General features: G+C 39.4%; 1 protein-coding gene across 2 annotated transcripts in view; it reads left to right on the plus strand.

The window, feature by feature from the left end:
* EPHA4 (EPH receptor A4) overlaps positions 1–21,475 on the plus strand; it is a 156,215-nt gene that overhangs the window by 103,487 nt on the left and 31,253 nt on the right. For both annotated transcript variants that reach the window (XM_033230074.1, XM_033230073.1), the window contains exons 6-8: positions 13,239–13,363; positions 14,523–14,682; positions 15,643–15,754. In XM_033230074.1, the coding sequence (XP_033085965.1) occupies positions 13,239–13,363; positions 14,523–14,682; positions 15,643–15,754 (397 nt within the window). The remainder of the gene's footprint in view (positions 1–13,238; positions 13,364–14,522; positions 14,683–15,642; positions 15,755–21,475) is intronic.

Genomic DNA, 21,475 nt, shown 5'->3' on the forward strand with positions numbered 1-21,475 from the left:
TCTTCTCCTAAATGATTATCCTGTTCCTAACCTGTATCATAGCCTTTAAGAAAATTGCCAAAAAGACAGATTTTCAAATATGAGGGCTGCAAGAATTTAATTTCATGGCCACATTTTCAGAGAGCATACCACGTGGTGACCATTTGTGTAGGACGCGTTCTGAAAATGTTCCGAATGTAATTTAACCCAAAGGTCTTTATCCCACCTCTTTCCACTCACCAGGTGCTTACTTACACTTGTCTACATAGCAAGCAAGAAACAGGGCAGGAAAGATTTGGCTACACAAAAAGCAGAGGTTCCCTGAGGTGATACTAAAACCCACCTTCTCAGCATTCTATGGATCATGAATATTGTCCTCAGAATATTTTGATCCCCTGTGTTTGGAACTTCCCCAGACTTCCATGCAGCAGAACCAAACTGGCAATAAGAAAGATGAGGAGTCTCAGAACTTCACCCCAGTGGCCTTCTTCCTGTTTCTCTCTCGCTGTCTCTTTCTCTTTCTGCCTCTCTCCCCTACTTGTAACATTCTAGTTTACTGTCCGTGATCATCACTTCTCAGCCCCTAGACATTGTGCTTTAAGCCAAGCAAGCAACATTTGCACTTGGAAAAATTCCAAATAGCACAGAACACGTTGATTTGCAACTGAGTTTTTACCACCATGGCTATCTGGCCTTGTCAGGAATCATTGGTAGCCTACAATTTCATGCTATGATTTATACTTTGTGAAATATTTTTCATTTTTTCCTCTGTTCTGCCTATGTGTTTTAAGGGCAACAAGAGAAAGAAATAGAAGTTGCTAAAAAATAATTTCTTAGGTCTAAAGGACAGTGGCTGGTAACAATGCTAAAGAGCATCTTTCTTCAGTTTATGATCACCATGACATTTTTTTGAGCAGCTCACATGATCTTTCTAAATGATGATTAAAAAACTAGGTATCTCATTCCAACAGTATATCTGATGGAGAATTGGATGGCTTGGAAGATGACTAATGGGACTCTGGACCTTTCTGTCTTTAGGTCACCTCCTTGAATGGGGACTATATCGTAAGTGGTCCAAGGCCCGGCCATTTGGCAGCCATAGAATGACTATGTTAATGGAATTGGTCTCAGTCCAGGTCTTAGTCGACAGGTGTTCATATCATAAGTGACATTTATTGACTTCCAACTCTTTCAACTTGGAAGACAGTGGACCACCATTAAGATAGTGATGAGGACGGAGTAATTTATAATATATTCAGGCTCCATTGAAAGCCAAGGAATTCAGCCCCTTGAGCTGGCACCTTGCAAATATTGTACTTGTCTCATGGGTTCCGTTAGCTTGAGAAATAAAAAATAGAAATCTAATTTAAAAAGATTTCTAATAACTCAGAATAGCTAATGTTGGTTTCCTCTGAGGTCATATGAGCCTCTCGTGTTGGTGCTTTTCTCTTCATTGTGTATTATAGTGATTAGATATTGGCTATGAAAATTATTACTTCTATTTGTTTGTGTGTTTGGGGGTTGATTACCTAGTCACTTATTTATAACAAAAGCTGTAAATGATACTCTTTGACAGAGTTAAATAAGGCTATCTTCATGCCCTTGTGAAATGGAAATTGGTGAAAAAGTAACACTGAGTCTCTTTCGTCAACATAAATTTCAAAACATGGAATTCAGAAGGATTCATCCAACACATACTCTTTTCTATTATCTGGTTTAATATACTTCATTCATTCACTCTAATCAGGTTCATGACCTGAAGATGATTGGCCCGAGTTGGAAAAGATCATTAGTATTACTAGTATATTAATATTTTGCCCATTGATGTTTTCTGGGTTCATCCACTGACTTTTTTTTTTTTTTTTAACTTCACAGATGATTTGGATTTCCCTATAACAAGTGGCAAAGCCACAACACTTCTGAATTAGTTATCACACTTAAAAAGTCAAGATGACAACAGCCATAGTGGATCTATTTATTGAAGCAGACAGGCTCTTTTAGCAGAATGATCAATGTCTTACCTCTTTCTGAAAGGCTTTTCAGAGGTAGGAAATCATCAAGCACCTGATATAAAGTAATGAACCAGGTTTTTGACTGGTCAAGTTTCAGGAGCAGGCTTTTAAGTATTTCTGCCTGTAAATGTAGAAATCTGAGTGTGAAAAAGTAAAGGCAACAGCAAAGATTTACTGGGTGCATCTATCATCCTGGCTTTTAGAGTCTTTGTGATTAATACCTGTTTAATTGGGAACTGATCTAGATTCTTTGGATGTCAGAAAGCTAAATGTTACAGCATTGTCTCGTGGGTTCCTAACACAGCAGGACGATTAGCAGCTGTCTGAGTAACAAAGAGAACCTGAAGCCTGCAGCATAGCTTTTTTATTTTCCAGACTTGGAATGCTTGAAGCTCCCTGGAGTTGACAGCAAAAGGAACAGAAGCCTTGATTCACAACAGCTAATCTTTTCCTTTCTCTTTTCTGTATTCTGCTCAGTAAAAATGAACCTTTTCCTTACATTGTTCTCCATATTCCAAATTAATTTTGGAGAGCATTTTTTGTTGTTTGTTTGTTTAAAAAATAATTTTTTTGAACTTTTTTTCTCTAGTCTTCCCTAGGAAGTGATTGGAGGGCATTGTAGGTCATGGAGGCCTCCATTTGGTGAGGGCTCACCATCCTGTCTAACCAAGTTACACATAAAATAATTTTAACTAAGAGTGAAAACACTAGGTAACTTTCAACACCACATTAAGACTCAGTGAGAAGATTCATCTCACTTGAAGCATTCAGAGAAAAAATATATATTTATTTTTGTTGTTGTTGCTAACTTCACCCCATTTTCTTACTTTAAAACAATTATCTTGCTCAGGCAAATTCTTCTAAATTGCCTTCCAGTGGAAAGATTGTTTTCCTGTTTGCCTCAAACTGGCATTCTTACTTATAACAGGAAACACACACATTGAATCCTGCCATGTTTCTGTTGGCAAGTGTTGAGCTATCCTTGTCAGAACCTGCCAACAAATTTCTTAGTAAGCAAGTAGAAAGTAAAACAAGCAGCTCCCAGACGAAACATAGGATACACTTGAACTGCAGCAAACACACTTGGGTGCCCCTGAGGTTAATTCCCTGTTAATTCTGGTGGACACAGGCCTTGGTTTCCAGTTGAGCTGTTACCCACTTATAATTTTATAACTGATCCTATGACTGTACCTGTAATAATGCTAAATCAAGACACTAGCTAACTTAAAAAAGTAAAACAGACATTTAAGTAATGCATTTTATTTACTACAAAGAGCAAAGATCGTTGTATGTTTCAGCATAATGATTAAAAAGTTGCAAAAGCTCTAATTTCCAAAACCTTACATCTTTCATGACATCTTTAGGGCTTAACCCAGGAGGTATACTAAATGTTGTGTATGGATCTTTCTAGTAATAAGTATGATACTTCCTTTTTAATACTCCTAACATTTGTGTTTGTTTTATACCTTTCTATTGTGAAATATACACATATGGAAAAGTGAGCAAGACTCGAATGTATAGTCATTGAATTATAGCAAAGTAAACACCTATGTGACCATCACCCAGGCCAAGGAACAGAACAATAGAACATTGCTAGTCTTCCAGAAGCTTGTCTTGTATCCTTACCCCTTCCCTAATTTCAAAGACTTACTATTTTATTTGGTAATTGAATTTGCTTTGTTTTATTCTGGTCTCAGCTCTTTAGGTTAGTTCAAATGTGAATTCATTCTGCACCAAAAGTTTTAAGGTTGTCTGTGAGCAGGGATCGTATCTAACTTGCCCCTGCGTTTCTAACAGCCCGCAATGTACATAGATACCCCTGTACCTAACAGAGCAGACGTTAGAAAGATTTACTCTGTTGCTGCTGCCACTACTGCTGTGGGAAAACAGTCACTTAAACCTTCAGTCTCCTGTTTCTTTTTTTTTTTTTTTTTTTTTTTTTTTTTTTTTTTTTTTTGAGGCGGAGTCTCGCTCTGTTGCCCGGACTGGAGTGCAGTGGCCAGATCTCAGCTCACTGCAAGCTCCGCCTCCCGGGTTTATGCCATTCTCCTGCCTCAGCCTCCTGAGTAGCTGGGACTACAGGCGCCTGCCACCTCGCCCGGCTAGTTTTTGTATTTTTAGTAGAGACGGGGTTTCACCGTGTAGCCAGGATGGTCTCGATCTCCTGACCTTGTGATCCGCCCATCTCGGCCTCCCAAAGTGCTGGGATTACAGGCTTGAGCCACCGCACCCGGCCCAAGTCTCCTGTTTCTTACCAGAGAAAGGAGGGGCAGAGACCAGCCACTTCTACAGATCAGTAGTTGAGAACAAGTCTCCTGTTTCTTACCAGAGAAAGGAGGGGCAGAGACCAGCCACTTCTACAGATCAGTAGTTGAGAATGAGGGCTCTACGACCAGACTTTTGAATTATGACCACATATAAGCCATAACTTGGAGCAAATTATTCAAACTCTCTGTACCTTATCTTCCTGATCTATAAAATGAGGATAATAATGGTACCTGTCTCATAGAGTTTTTGTGAGGTTTACATGAATTAACTCCTGCAACAGATTTAGAACAATGCTCAGCACATCATAATTACTCAATAAATGCTAGTTTAGTGTGTGTGTTATTACAGACATGTGGCGGAGAGGGAGGATCACATACTTTTGAGCCAGGTGAACTTAAGTTTTAAATCTCATTTTATAGCTTTGGTCAAATTATTTAATTTCTTTGTGCCTGAGTTTCCAAATCTGAAATGTGAGGGTGATCATTATAACTACTTCAGAGAGTTGTAGGGATGAATGATGTCAGGTGTGCATGTATGTGCAAGTGCCTTGCCCAGGAGTTTACTGGCATCTGATTTGCTCCTTTCCCCATTCTTTGTCTTGTGGCAATTCAAAGGGCCTAAGTCTTCATCTGCTTAAGCAGTTAATAATGCAGTGAAAACTAAATTAACTCTTTTCTACAAAGAAAACTCAACTAAACCATTTTGAGAGCCCCACTGTCTTTTCCCATTTAGCATTAACATAAGATTAGCTGAATCTTTTGGCCCAGTGTTTTGTGATTTTGCTGATTTCACTCCCTGTTAGAAGACTGGTGCCCGTGATTTTGTCCCTGGGAAGCCATGCGGCCTCTGTCACTGACTTTGCTGACCTCGGGGCAGCGCACTCCAGTTTCTCACAAATGGGTGGATATCTGCTCATCGTGCATGACCAGGAGCCGGAGGTTCCGGGAGGGAACCCAAAGGCCTTTCAGGAGGCTGCAAAACCACAAACCAATCTTCTGTGGGCCACAGTACTTCTACAGTTTATCTGAGTTAGTTGTGATACACAAATACCTCTTTTTTGCCAAAAGGCTCCACTTCACTTGAATGACTACTTGTTTTAACCCCAAATGCCAGTTCAATGGGTTAGCGCAATAGAAAATTATTTATTGCTGAAATTGTATCCAGTCGGTGGTGGTGGTGATGAGGGGTTGTTGGGTGTGGGGCTTCCAAGATGGGCCTGGGGCATTAACCTCCCTCTGGCTTGTGGGTACAAGAAAATGGAGAGTCACAGGGAGCTATTTATGGGTCAGATCTAGAAGAGGAGAAATCACTTCAACCCACATTCCATTACCCCAAACTCAGTCACATGAACTACCTTTGATACAAAAGAATCTAGGAAGGTAGTCTTTGGCTGGGAAGCTCTATCTAGAAGGGAAGGGATCTCACACTTTTGGATGCCTTAGCCAAAGAGGCCAACTCAATACCTTCAACTTCCTTATGCAAACAATTAACGTGAAGGCTAAGAATAGCATCACATTCTATCATTTAAAATTTAACCAATAGCTCTCTGTAAAGGATTTGTCAAAAATAATCTGTTGCCCATCTCTCTGGCATAAAGAAAATGACGTGCCATCCTATCTATCTGGGAAATAAAAAAGGCTTGCAAAATTTTCGTCTTTTATTAAACCAAAAGTAAAAACCAAATCACAGACTTTGCAAAGTCTTACTCTGGAATCATTTAGTTCAAGTATTTACAGTGCTCCAAAATCAGACTCTTAAAATCATTGGCAGCGTGGGTCAGCTTATCCTTCAGTAAATGTTGCTGAAGGATAATGTGGCTGTGCACTGCTTTATTTCATAATATGTGTTTAAAATAGACTCTGCTCTGACGTTGGAAATCACTTTATGGAAAAAATGCATCTCTCATACATTCTAAGTTTAAGCTTAATAAATATGAATACTTCCACATCTAAATATAAATGAATTTCATTTAATTCACAGTCTTCTAAAGATTTTGGTTGATAATTTGGTTCTATGGTTTTTTTTTGTCAAAGAAGGAAAAAAATCCTATACCGATTTCGAAATAATCAAGTTTTTTTTTATACCTTTTGCAGTTTTGCTTTAAAAACAGTTTCACTTTTGGACTATGAGAAACTGTACTTGTGTGGATGCATGATGTAGTAACTAAAAGCTGGGGGGGAGTGGGGTGGAGCTGACTTTTTACTTTGATGATGCATCCAGTGAGGGTGGTTGGGGATTTTAATGATTTTACCTAAAAGATAGCAGAGGAGTTGACCCAGCTGATTGAATGCACTGCAAACAAAATCATGTATATGTGAAAGCACTTTGTAAACTGTTGTACTATAACATAATGTAATGATAATAGTAAGAAAAAGAACGTATAAATATTGCCGAGTTATGTTTGATGCCATAGGTATTGCCTAGCTTGAGAGGAGAAATCCTTCTCTCCATCTGGAATGTAGAAGAAAACAATTAATGTTAGCACCAGAGCTCCTAGCATCTCAGAGATGCAAAACCCTTAATCACAAGGATATCATTAGTGCTCTGAAGCATTTAATTTTGATGCTTGACAGCATTTTAAAATGCACAAACCTTTGATAAGGAGCAAATCAGAGCTGGGGTGTTGAATTGAGAAAGAAATGGGAACAAAACCACCTTAAGCTCCAAGTAATTAAATTTAAATATGCTATTTGCATTAAGCAGAGATATGTATAAATGGTGGGTTTATATTTTTCTATCAGTGAAAGACCCCTTGAGTAAATACCATCTATTTAAATCCAGATCCTGGGGAGGGGAAAGGTAACCCTGCTGTGGTTAAGAAGCCGTCTGTCCTCCAAACATTGGCCATTGTGTACCACTGATATCCATGGCTTCAGGTGTCTTGACTTTCATAAAGGGCTGTTTTCACTGTTCCTTGCCCACAGGCCGGAGACCTTTCATTGCATCTGTTTATTTCCTGGCTCACCCTCTCCACCCTCTAATTTGAACCAGTAATGAAATGCAGTCAGCTGTTTTCTTTTTCCTCCCAAGTTCCCCCCAAAGTGTTTTTAATTCATTGCTTGTGATACTGGACTCAAGAATAAAAATTTTTTAGCTCAGGGACCATGTGAAGCTTTCCTCTCTTTCTTTTCTCCACATCTCCTCTTCTCTTCTCCATCCCATTTGGGTGTCACAAGTACCAAACTGCTGCAGTAAAATGACTTGTAGGTGTTTAATGGTAAGTCATTGAGGAAGTGAATACAAGAAAATTGCAGCATTCACATGAGTGGGGAGCAAGGAGAACTGCTGAGCTTTGAACCAAAGAAAGTTAAAGTTACCATTTTCTTAAAGGCAGCCACCTCTGTTTGACATCAAAGCATCTCCTGTAATTTCTCCTTGTGAAATGCACCACAGTTAGAGAGTCATGATACAGCCCCTAATCTGTGCTGTTTCTGTTTATCAAAAACACACACAGAGATAAAACCCACATGTACCTTCTGATTGCGTTGTGGTCTGCTCTCAAACCAAATGTAACCACAGGTACACAGCAAATGGGGGTTCTATTTAGAATGCATTCTCAGTTTCTCGGGGATTTGAGAACTGTGGATACAACATTCTTTGGGAGTGAAATTTATCTTGGAGCTCTATTAGAAAGTTCAGATCTTTCAACTGGAAAGCCTTGGTAAATTTTTCCTTTCATCCTCTTTTGGTTTTTGCTTCATCATTTTTAAAAAATGGTATTTTGCTACAATTTCACTTGTGTCCATTGGGTATGTGGGTAAACAGAGTCTGTTCCCAATAATCCTGCTTCCTTACATTAAGACTGCAAAGGGCTCTCCACCCTATTAACCCCATGTTTCAACTTTATATCCGTTGGTGGCTGTTGCATATGTAGTAACTAATGGCTTCTGCTGGCAGTGACTGACTTTGCCCTTGTCCATCTTTGGAGGCTTATGATCCTTTTTGGATTTAGTATTATGACTTGGGAGTCTTACCACCACTCCACCTTGGCAGTTAGGAAGTCAGGAGAACTATTTGCATATGCCCTACAGATACAGAGAAGAAATGTGGAGCAAATTGTCAACATCTTCCTCAGCCTAAAGAGCAGAACCTCAAAATGCTGTCTGGAACAGGTGCAGTGATGCCTGGTTTTAATGTTAACTTACATTTGAATGACATTTTACAGGCTGTATGTTTGAAAAATGTTCGGAAGCATCACACGGACCTTAGAAACAGAGACTCCATTTATAATTAGAGTTGTCATTTGCTTCACCCCTAATTGTCAATACCTCAGTTAACCTAAATAGTACAACCAACCCCACAAAAGGTCCTCTGAAACAGGTGCAGATGGCAAGTTGTTTTAAGGATGGCTTACTTCTGGTACTTTATGTTTAGAAAATTGTTGCTGTCTACAGTAAAGATTTTTTTTAGAGGAATTTTAATATGTAAAAATTTGACAAATTTGTTGAGCACCATTGACTGCATATGTCACCATGATTTGTAAGTTAAAAAGAACAAGAAATGAGAGACATGTTTTGGGTTAAAAACTGCTGAAATCTCCTTGTGGGTAATAAAAAAATGAAGGTCTCAGGATAGGCACCTTAGACTAGGAAAATTGACATCTATGAGTCATTGGAGATTTTGCTGTAAAGGTTTGAAAATTAGGGACTCCATTGAATTAAATCACACATCTTTTTTAAAGAGCTATCCTTTAGAAGTGCTTGCCTTGTGATTTTTTACATCATCATCTTTCTTTAACCATACGTCAACTGACATGACCAGCTCTCATTGCTATGTGTCATGACTGAATTCCAACCATTAAAGAATGCCTGCATTTGTCCGGAGGCACAAAACTGTCCTTAAAACAAGAACCTCCTTTATGAAAGAAATCTGTGGGTAGATAGGAATGCTTTTCGGTCTATGACGCATCTCTTTCTTGTAGTGAGAATGTGTTCATCAGCCCCCCAGCTTCTTCCTGGCTTTGCTTCTGACACTCAGCAGGTGTATTGAGTGTCTACAGATAAAATGTGTGAGAAAGTGTCCCCTACTTAACTCCTCCCCATCACCCATGAGAGAACTTGAATAAGAAGAGGGGCAGTAGGAATCTTCTCCTCTTAAATTCTTGAAAAATGGGTCCTCTGACTTGACATTGGAAAGTGTTTTCTACGTAAGACTATTATAAAAATTTCCCAAACCTTCTTCTAGTTAAGAAGAGGCAAAAGTATTTGGTGGTAGTTAGTCCGATACTAAGAATTGTTTTTTATCTGACCATGCTTACGCATTCCCCCTCTTGGCCTTGCTCCATAGGTGCTCATTAAGTATGTGTCTAGTGGCTGAGTTGATGGGGAGGAAGAACCTTGTCTCTACGAGATTTCAGAATGTAAATCAAAGAACTGAGTGGACACTGAGAATCTTTTTTTTTCTGCTTGGTCTTTTTATGCTGACCAAATTTTCTACTATAATTAGAAGCTCTCTTTTGAACTTAGGTATTGATTGGTCAAAGCTCTTATTGAACTATATATTTAAGGGTGGGATGGACAATCTTTTTAAAAAAATTCTATTATCTCCTCCTTCTAATTCTGTAAGCAAAGGGCAGAGCCTTGGAATATTGCAAATCAGGATTCAAGACATTTGGGTTGGGCATGGTTTACCAAAGTATGGAAACATACCAATGGTGGCATCAGAGATGATTTTTGGGAACACACTGATGAGATGTTATATAATACTGAATTGCCCTGTGTACAATGTAGTTCATTTTCAATTCTTTCTCAGTAATTCTGAGTACTCCAAGGTCAGAATCTCAAGTCAGTGCCCAGATATCCTTTGCTTGTCTAGCACTGGCTAATCTCCATTTTGAACAATCCTTGGAGAAGTAAGAGTGTCCAGCAAACATTGATAACATTGTTTCATTGACATGCAATGTTCATTTTTATGGTTACTTGCCATTAATTTCAAGTGATGACAAGGTTTCATTGATACCAGTAAATGGGAAATTTCTTTTTAAATACAACTGTTGAAGTTAAAGATACTGCATTTATTAAAGAAAATATTACTTAAATCATCTTACAAGCTGCAGAGGGATGTGGCAGCAAATGTGTGGCGTGGAAGTCTGATGCTTGGAAAACACCGCGGTAGGGGAAAATTGCAAAATGTCATTGGCAAACGCCTCCTCTAGGCAAGTGACCCACAGGCAGGCACACACAGTAGGGTGATGCCTTCCAGATGTAAAGTTGAAGCCTGTTTTGGAAATGGGGTAGAAAAGGTGAGGGAAAAGCCCATATGTGGCTTATGATGTAGAGAACATTCAAGCTACCTCCTTTCCAAAGTGGCAGTATGGCAAAGCCCAGATTTTCTCACACTCCTTCTTACTAGAGAAGATAAGCTCTCCATAGGTGGAAAATGACTGGCATCTTATACTTCAGTGCAGTTGTATATTTCAGGTACATTTCCCAACCTCACTTGGTCATGGATTGCTTGTGTCATTGTGCCCTGATAACATGCTCTTCTGAAGAACATCTGATCAATAAAGAATTTAGACTTTACAGCCATAGAACATAACGCTCTTTGTGAATTAGATCTATGTATTCTGCTTTTCCTTGGTTACATTTGTTTGTCTAGTAGGTACAAAAGACAAAAGTCAACTCAGCAGTTTTCTGACTGTCCTCAGCCTAGCATTCTATTTTCATTCAGTCCTTCATTCTTGCTTGCATTTCTCTTTCAGTATCTCCTTATTCTCCATTTTTATGACAGCTATGTCAAGGTACACTCTGTTGGTTTATTTTCACATTTATGCGTATCAGCTTCCCAAGCAGGGCTGCATTAGAAATACTCTATGAGTTAACATGATTATATTGCCAACTCCCTGCTTGAGATTTTTTGAGCACCTTAGTTGAGTTCATATTCCCTTTGAATGGTCACAGGAACACTGCTGCTCAAACTTCTAAAATAAAAATCAAGCTCATTTCCCATATGCAGCAGCTTAATGATAACCCAACCAGAGAGAAGCTGTCTTAGTTCATCAGTACATTCCAAGAGCAGGCAGGCAATTCTTTCCCAAGGAATCTGTCGATTATGAGGATCTGACCCAGACCGTTTCCGAGAGAAAGTTCATTTTATAATTTTATGACTTTTCTCCCTCCCACTTTCTTTCTAGTGACCTCACTTTTCTGTTTCATTTCTCAATCCTGAACATGAGAGTTTAAAGAGCGCCTTTTGTGGAGTGTATGCTAAAGTGGTCTGTTAGGCAATGTATTTATTACCTGGAGTGAAATAACTTTCCACAGCCAGGCAGTTTTCTTAGCCTCCTTGCTACCTCTATATTTTTCAAAGTCACTTTTTGCATTTGGTTGGACAATGGCTTTGTGTCAGCCAGGAAAGAAAGAGAAAATATGAGCGTGTGTGTTTGTGTGTGCCTGTGTGTGTGTTGGGAGAAGGGAGCCTTAATGAATGTAATGAGCACATTTCTGTTGTTCATTTTCCTCAGATGTTCAGTTCCTCATATGTCTGCCGCGTGCGGCTTTGTTCACTGGGTTTGGTATTGCTAACCTTGGGATTGCCTTTGATGGAGGACATGTGTATCTACTGTATCTTTCTCTTGTGTTTTTGCCTGAGATCCAATCTGGAATAGCTTTGGGACTGAGAGAGAGGAAAAAAAAAATAGAGAGGGGTGTGTGTGTGTGTGTGTGTGTGCATGCGCGTGTGTACGTGCCTGTTACCATCCCTAATAGAGATCCCGGGCTGTCAAATAACCCCCTCCAGAAGACAGTCTCTACTGTACTGGATTCAGCTGGAAAACTCCCTTGTTTGACTATGGTGTTGTCTGCTTGGTTTCCCTGCCATCAGTACACCCGTCAGACATGGTCAAGCAGGTTTGAAGCTTTTCCCATACTATTTCCAGTGACAATGTATTTTACTTTTTATCTTTGTTCTTTGGAGTTAGGGGTTGGCAGTCATATGCATGTATTGTAAAAGGGCAGGAGGATGACCCAGCACTAATTTATTCTTCCTCAGTGGCCAGTTTTTGATATTTGTTTCCCCAGTTTGGGAACAAAAGAATATATACATTGGAGTTAGGGAGCTCTCTAATCTCTGGTTCTCCAGGGCAGCTTTGTTAGATAAGATTAAGGATTTCATGAATGCTTTCCCGTCTCCCTGGAGATTGCGCATGGGTACCAGCCATTGTCGGTGTCAGCAGAGCCTGATAACGGCTGGCTAGAGATGCGACCACCACAGTGGAGAAGTGAGCATCAGGCAGCCTGGGTGTATAAATCTCAAGTGTGCCCTCCTTCCACCCCATAACACACCCACTAGAGGGCTGCCTTTGTGTCCTTCACAGTGGAAAGAGCAGGCAAAGGCAACATGTCAGCTCTTGTAAAATAGCTGCAAAATGCCACGTGTGTTCAGAGAGACCAACACTGCTTGATTTGTATTCATTATTTACATGGTCGCGTTCAGACTGAACTCTTACTGTAATTAAGCAGTACTTTTATTTATATTGGAAAATATGCAAATTGTTTGCCTTTTGGCATTCCCTAAAATACTTATGGAAGGCTTGTACATTCTCTTGCTCATATGGAATTAAAGTCCAGTAAGATGGCACTCATAATACTGGGAGGTAGGATTAGATTTAGCTTTACCGAGCTTAAAATGAGGTCTTCCAAAGGCTGCCGTGGCTTACAAAAGGTTAAAAACAAGACAGCCTTCTCTGTACCTACAGCCTTTTATGAGAAATGTCTCTACATGCTGTGGAAATGGTACTACAAGCTTATGAGCCCACCGGCTTTTACTTCAGAGATTCTCTTTTTAAGACAAACACATACAAAAATATACTGGAGAGAGGATAAAAATGGTATGATTTTATACTGAAGAGTAAAATGATCAAGGGGAAGACAAGACAATCTTTCACACTTTTCTTAAATAACATGAAATTATTTCTGGATACCACCAAAACCATTTCTTTTCCTAAAGAAAATGTCCTTTGTCTTTTGTTTTTTCTAACAGCACCATCATCCATTGCTTTGGTCCAGGCTAAAGAAGTCACAAGATACAGTGTGGCACTGGCTTGGTTGGAACCAGATCGGCCCAATGGTGTAATCCTGGAATATGAAGTCAAGTATTATGAGAAGGTATTACTTGAGTGAACAATACTCCTTCCTTCTTTCCTTCCTTCCTTCCTTCCTTCCTTCCTTCCTTCCTTCCCTCCTTCCCTCCGTCTCTCCCTCCCTCCCTCCCTTCCTTCCTTCCTTCCTTCTTTGTTTCCTTCTTTCCTTCTTTCCTTTCTCCCTCCCTCCCTCCCTTCTTTTCTTCCTTCTTTCCTCAACTCCTTCCCATCCTCCTTTGCTCCCTCCCTTCTGTTTAAGTGTTAGCCAATTGTAAGTCATGGAATACCAGTGAATCCCCAATCAAATGCATTTTGCTTCCCAGTTAAGTATGATTATGAAATTTATCATTTACTTAGTTATCCTGAAAAGCAGAAAATAACAATAATAATAATACACTGTATTGTAATATATCTTTACTATCTAGTAATGGAAATCAAGATAGCTAAGAAGTTCTAATCTATGAACCTTATATCAGGGAGAGTGACTCATAACAGTTGAAATAATGATCTGTTTAAGTAGATCACTGCTATTCAGAATAAAGATGTGGGTTTTGATGACTTTTAATAGAAAGTCAGGGAAGGAAAATCACATTCTTCAGCCTCTTAAAGTTATAGAAAGGCATTATTTTTACAAATAACTTGTCTCTCTTAAAGGACAGAATTTTGAAGAGAGCTATTTGCATTCGAGATTGTGTAGAAAATGAACAATTGTCTTCTTTTTCTTTTTAAAGATAATCACTTATTGGCTTTCTTATTAAAAGTAGAAAAGGGACAGGATTTTTCCACTGAAACCATGTTACAACACATTTTACATTTTCTAGACAGAAAATAGGAAAAGACAAGGGACCTTCTCACAGTTATGTCTTTTAAATTGCTGGGTGTGGAGCTAGAAAAGCCACCAACCATCATTTAATGTTCCTTTCAAAAAAAAAAAGAGTAGGAGGAAAGATCTGGATATGGTCAGCATCAATAACAGTCATACCTGAATTACGTATTTCTTTCAACAAGTAAGAAGTAACAACAGTACTTATAACATGCAAGAGAATATAGGCTCCAGAGAGTTTATTCATCTCCATTTACTTTCAGCTTCTGAGTCGACTGGCTTGACTCCTTTAATACTGCACCTAGAGTAAGCAGGAGATTTATTCTGCTACCTTCCCCGATTTTATCTTCCCATGATGTAGGATCAGAATGAGCGAAGCTATCGTATAGTTCGGACAGCTGCCAGGAACACAGATATCAAAGGCCTGAACCCTCTCACTTCCTATGTTTTCCACGTGCGAGCCAGGACAGCAGCTGGCTATGGAGACTTCAGTGAGCCCTTGGAGGTCACAACCAACACAGGTAACAAGGACCACCCAGACTCAGTCACTTCTGAGGCTATTTTTATAATACAGGTGAATCCCATTACAGTGAAATCTAAGGAGTTGTCTGTATTTTTTTGTTAAGCAAACATTTTGCTGCAATGAACATGGCTTGAAATAAGTTAGCCAATGTCTGTAACTTAGAAAACTTCATGTGATTTAGAGAAAGGCATTTTTGAAGCACTATCTGATTTGTCTTTTCCTATGAATGAAAAATGTTGCCTATTTTTCTCTTGTTTTGAGCCTTCTATAAACTGTGAAAAATGGGATTACTAAACTGACAAATTGAGGGTTGCATAGCTACCCAACATTCATATAGGGAATTTTCTCCCTGGGACGATTAAAGACGGCACCAAAAATATTTTTTCCTTACTTATTTCTAAGAATCATTTAAATCAAGTCAGATAAGCCTTTTTTTTTTTTTAAGACCCTTTGAACAAACATATCAAATCTTTAAACATTGTGAGCTGGATTGACTGGTTGACTAAATTTAAAGTGCTTAAGAGGGGCGTACCCATGAACAAGCAGTTGGTGTAAGATACCTCCATCCCCAGTAATTAATGAACCCAAATTGGGCGTATTTGATAAAAAGATGATAGGGCAGAATTTTTGACTTCAAGAAAGAAACTTTATTCACAAATTATTAAATAAGAATAAAAAGCAGAAGAGAAAGTAGAGTTGAATCTGAAAGGAATTGACATCCTTTGAAATTATCCAGCAAGGGTACAAGGAGGAAGTGGCTTTTGAACTAGGCAAAAAGAGGCAGGTTTTTGATAGCTCTGGGGGAAGGAGGTACATTCAAAACTGCTGCCCTTTCTGAAATGTTCAAGTGTCTTTCTCTCTCCAAGTGGCTTCAGAACATTGAAAACTGTGACCCATTCAGAAGTTCTACCTCCTAAGACTTTCCCAAAGGTGACCCTTATGTAATTGTCATTCCCAGTGCCTTCCCGGATCATTGGAGATGGCGCCAACTCCACAGTCCTTCTGGTCTCTGTCTCAGGCAGTGTGGTGCTGGTGGTAATTCTCATTGCAGCTTTTGTCATCAGCCGGAGGTAAGCACTGAAGCCGCTCACTGTGCAGCCCCCCCATCTTCCCAGTGTTTATGATGGTTTTTTTTCTCCTCCACACAAAGCTAAGGCTTTTGATTGCATCATAAACATGGCATCTGCATCCCAAGCTTCCTCCTTGTTGCTTTGATCTTCCCACACCCCCACTAAAGCTGCTAGCTGTACCCTGGTGGCAGGCTGAGAGGTCCGGAAGGACCCTGCTAATTGTAGGAAACAAAGCTGAAGAGCAAGCCAGTGGGAGATTTCTAGATACTTTAAGCTGCCAGGTGTTACGTTTATCCCTCTCTTAAGCCTGGACTCACTGCCAAAGGCAAGAAAAAGCCCTATAAAACTTGGGCCCCAATTTTGAGCTCTGTCATTTGCCAGCTACTACTACATAAACCTTTTTGAGTATTTCTATTCTGTAAAATAGAGATAATTATTTTCTGCCTCAAAGGGTTATTGACAGTAGAATTTTGATATGCAAAATAGATAATACAGCACACAGGAGGTGCTTCAACATGATTTTGGTTAACAGTAATGGTCACTAAAGCAAAGAAACGGGTACTGCACATTCAGTCTTCCCCCAGGAAAGGCCATCAGCATTTCCAGAGAATCAATGGATTTCCAGAGATTATCCCTTGAGCAAATCGTGGGCATGACATTGCTCTTGGAAATGAACCTAAAACATCTGAGTCCTTATCACCTAAGTACTTACAATCTGACTTGTTACTTAAAAAATAATCTAAAAAGGAGAGAGAAATAACAACAGATTAGCAGCATCTTCTTTCGAACATTCTTTTCTTACTCTTTTCGTCTCCATTTACTTACTCCTGTCGCCTGCCTAGAGGCTCCAGAGGAGTGGTCATTGATATGTGCCTCGCACCTGGGCCTTCTTTGTCTTTTATGTGTAAGAATCTGCCTCTTCCCTGATCTGCATCCCCATATACCATCAACTGTTTCACAAGATAGGGCTGTTGGTGAAAAAAAGGGCTAAACCTGGGGATGTCAAAAGGATCCTCTTAAACGTAAAGCTTTTCATTTTCTAGAAGAGGGAAGTAGTCTTAGGAAAGAAGTAATTCTTGCCCAAGGTCGTCGCGTTGCCATAGTGGTAGGCTGAGCTACTACTGGTCCCACGGTAGCTGTGCTTGGCTCTCAGGCCAGTATCTGTTGCATTATCCCTCTCTGCCTACCGATGATCTCACCAATGTCATAGCAATGCCTTTGGCTATTTCCACTGGCCTGGGCAAGCCACTATGCTTTTACTTTCCTCTGATATACATTATAATTAGAGTGATGACCATATAATCTAGTTTGCCTGGATAGTCCCAGTTGGTGCTTGTATTTCTTTTCTTTTCTTTTCTTTTATTATTATTTTTTTTCTGAGACAGAATCTTGCTCTATCACCTAGGCTGGAAGTGCAGTGGCACAATCTCGGGTCACTGCAACTTCTGCCTCCTGGGTTCAATCAATTCTTCTGTCTCACCCTCCTGAGTAGCTGGGATTACAGGCACCTGCCACCACACCTGGCAGCTAATTTTTGTATTTTTAGTAGAGACAGGGTTTCACCATGTTGGCCATGTTGGTCTCAAACTCCTGACCTCAAGTGATCTACCTGCCTCAGCCTCCCAAAGTGCTAGGATTACAGGCATGAGCCACAGTGTGTGGCCATGTATTTCTTAATATCATGCCCCCACCCTCACTCTCCAAAGTGTCCTGGTATACAGGGGCCAATTATGTTCACTCTGATATAACACAATATAGAACAACACATTCTGTACAGGCATCTATTTTACATTGTGTTCATTCTTTTTGATACAAAATCTATGAATAGGTATGTTGGATTAGAGTGATGAGTCAAATCTTGAGATGTTAAATCCACAATAAATTCTCATTTCTGTTTCTTTAACATACACACATACAAAAACATATAGACACTGGCATGCCTACTATATTCTAAACAGCATTATATCTTGGCCTTCAGAAACTTAAGGTTGACCTGCATAGAATTTGAATTCCCATTGTTCTTTCCTTCCCTGGTATTTGATTTTGAAAGCCAATCAAGATGGCCCTCTTTCTTGTACATTGCCATTTAGTTTTGTATATGTACACAACCACCGGGAAATGTATGCGTTAGTATATATCCATCTGATGGTGGGAAGCAAGGAGCATGTCGGGGAGTGTATAGGAATTACATGTGCTTTTTTGATTTTATACTTACATATTTCTGTGTCTGAAATTTTCACAGTATACAGAAATAATCTTTGTTATTAGAAAATAAAGATGTTTAATGTTTTAAAAACAGATACAATTCATTAAATACCTCCACTTCTAAAAATCTTTGATAAACATTCAGCACCATAGGATGCTCAGAGCACTTCTCTGCAGAAAGGAGGTCTTGGCCTTGTGTCTTGACCATCTCTTTGACTTTACTGGAAACATTCTCTAGTTGTAGTCCAGCTTTGCTTTAAATTTACGTTGCTTTTTTGTTTTTTGGTATAAGTGGCCCTAAGTACAGCAGTCAAACTGGAGTAATGAGAAATAAGTTACCTCATTATGAGTTCCCTTTGGATGTTCTACTTAAAACGTTGGCTTTGATGAAAAGAAAGGAAAAACACGTGAACATGTAATCGGGGAGACAAGTTTATTAAAAGCCATGACTACGGAAAATAGCATCCTTAAGCCTGATGACTTAATTTCCTCTCTGCCTTTATTGATCACTTTATTACATAAGGCAGGATTGATAGCAGGATGCATCGGATTTCCAATTATGAGTCCCCACCTTAGAGAATTCAGCCTGTCGAGTTACCTAGCGATGATTCCTGTCCCTTCTCCCCCATTAAAAAAAAAATGTCACTTCCCAAGGCTGATGAACAGTGCTTGGTGATTGGTCCTCAATGGATCACTTTTTAGAAAATGAAATGTCAACCCCTTGCCCTCATATTGATTCTTCTTTAGTGTCAGCCGTAAAGCTGTCATGGGAAAGGCCGCCTGGAGCCCGGTAGCTGACAGGTTTGCAGTGGCTCATGCACACTCCGCCAATTCTTCTCCTCACGCAGGTTGTCTGCTGTGTTATCTTGGACTATAAATGTTTAAATGGGACAAGAACAGGTGAACAGAGAGGAGACAGGTAGTAGGGACGAAAGCCTGGCCCAGGCTTTTCGTGAGAGGTACAAACGAAAGGTAGTACATGGTACTGGCGAAATCATCTTGCCAGACTTCAGCCAGTAGTATGAGAAAGCAAAAGATTAAACACCCTAGCCTATAAAATCTGAGTCATGTCCTTTGACGATGGGGCTGCTTTGTGCTTCTTAGAATCACCGAATGTTTATGCCGGAAAGGATGCTACAGACAGATCTGTTACGGGGTCCTCTTGAAGTGACTCCCACTCTGCTGATGGCATGCAAGATTTCTAAGGAAGTTGATGGACAGAAACTCATGTAGTGAGAAAAGTTTCAGTCCTTCTGATGACCTCAGAGAGAAAATCGGCTTGGTGCTCATTTGTCATTTAAGAAAGAGGAAGCAGCCTCAGGCCCACAGTTGATATCTTGCAGGATTTTTTTTATAGCAATTGTTTCATTTATTTCATTGTACACATTCAGCTTAGAGAAGCCTGAGCCTAAGGCAAGCCAGAATAATCTACACTTTTTTCAGCGAGATCTACTTTTTTCTTTTGGCCAACTGGAACATGTAAGCATTTAGGGATTGCAGTGAAAGAATCAAACTACTAAATTTATAAAATACCTAAAATGAGATGTTATACTAAGCACATTGATTTAGCTATATTGTATATTTTTACCACCCACATTTATGTTAAGCAACTTAATTTTATATTTTCTGTAGGCATCTTTGATCTGTGTCTTTCTCATCACTCAAGATATAATTTCAGAATTCTTTCAGCTTTCCAGAGCACATAATTGTGCTTGTTATCTAGGTTATTTTAAGACACAACCCTTCTTGTACCTATGTGATGCTGTCCCTATAAATTTTATTTCAAACCACAAATCTCTATTTGCACATTCTCTAGCAGCAAGTCACCATTTCCACATTTATATATTTATATATTTGTGATCTCCACAACATAACCACTTTTCTATATTTTTTTTTAAAGTGATCTTTAAAAGGACTGTTAACAATGACATCCTAAAATACAAGTATAAGGTCATAACCTCCAGGACTAATGACTGAATCTATGTTAAATTTCTCTGATACCCTCTTCCCTTTTATAGTAATGATTTCATCAAGTTATCGTCAAAAACATCACAAACTAGTATTAATTCAGATTGTTTTAGGGTAGTGTTTTTTCCAAAACAGTATGACAGTATTTATTTATTTATTGAGACAGTCTCACTCTGTTACCCAGGCTGGCATGCAATAGTGCAATCTCAGCTCACTGCGACCTCTGCCTTATGGGTTCAAGTGATTCTCATGCCTCAGCCTCACGAGTAGCTGGGATTACAGCCATGTACTACCACGCCCAGCTAATTTTTGTATTTTTAGTAGAGATGGGGTTTCACCATGTTGGCCAGGCTGGTCTAGAACCCCTGACCTCGGATGATCTGCCCACCTCGGCCTCCCAAAGTGCTGGGATTATAGGCGTGAGCCACCACACCCGGCCCCAAAGCAGTATTTTATTATTCAGATGCAAAAAAACAATTTTAAGAAAGGACTAGAATACAAGAATGGCCCCTATTTCTTAAAGGACAACTTGGTAGTGAGGGAAAGTCTTACTGATAACCAGGCACATGCTGTTTTTATGCTAACCTTCTAATTGCTAGTGACACTGGGTTTCCATTTATGTTAGGGTTATAAAGTACCCCCTTTACCTGGATAAGGAAAAAGAAGTGAATTGATTTTAAGAAAAAACTGAAGTTGTTATGGCAAAATTTATTTATGTATTAGGTACTGGAGACCTAAAGAGATTAAACAAATAAGCGAAGGTCACATGGCGAGTTAGTTGCTGATCAGGACAGGAATTCAGCTCTTGTAACTTCCAGTACTGGGATAGATATATTATTTTAATATCTTCTTAACTGACAAAGTTGACCTACATAAAAACACTGACATTGGCAGTTCTATGGAACCAAAGCTTCAAGAGTCTGCTAGTGATGTTGGTAAGATTTGTAATCTGTAAATTAATGTGCAAGTCTATTACACAATATAAAGTCAGAGTTTACAAGTTAATTTTCTCCTCCTATTGAAGGTTAAGGTTTTCCACTTCGGAGCTAAGAGTTCACGTAATGCTAAAAGAGTTATCATTCAGCCTGTGCTACCACACCTGCCTAATTTTTGTATTTTTAGTAGAGATGGGGTTTCACCATGTTGGCCAGGCTGGTCGCGAACCCCTGACCTCAGGTGGTACGCCTGGGTCCTAATTTCCTTCCCTGGTGTATTATGATCATGTGAAAATGAAAACACTTAAGTGTTAGCTGAATTCAGCTCTGAGGAAGTCATGTAAATTCACACAACTGGGAGCAGATGATACCTTGGGATCATTTCTAAACAACTTGTGTGCAACCATTTCAACATGCGCCTCGTGAACAACATTCAGACATCATTTGGTGCAAGAACAATGACAGCTTAAAGAAGGGGAAAAAGAAGAATGGCTTCTGTGAATCTTCATGGGTGATGCCGTTCAGTGCTGGAAAGGGACCTCCTGGAGCCATGCTAGTTACATTGCTTTATCTTTAATATGCACTTTAGCTGAATAAATTACTTACCTTTTGC

The sequence above is a fragment of the Trachypithecus francoisi genome, unplaced genomic scaffold (genome assembly GCF_009764315.1).
Source record: "Trachypithecus francoisi isolate TF-2019V2 unplaced genomic scaffold, Tfra_2.0 Lachesis_group13, whole genome shotgun sequence".
NCBI classification, from domain to species: Eukaryota; Metazoa; Chordata; class Mammalia; order Primates; family Cercopithecidae; genus Trachypithecus; species Trachypithecus francoisi.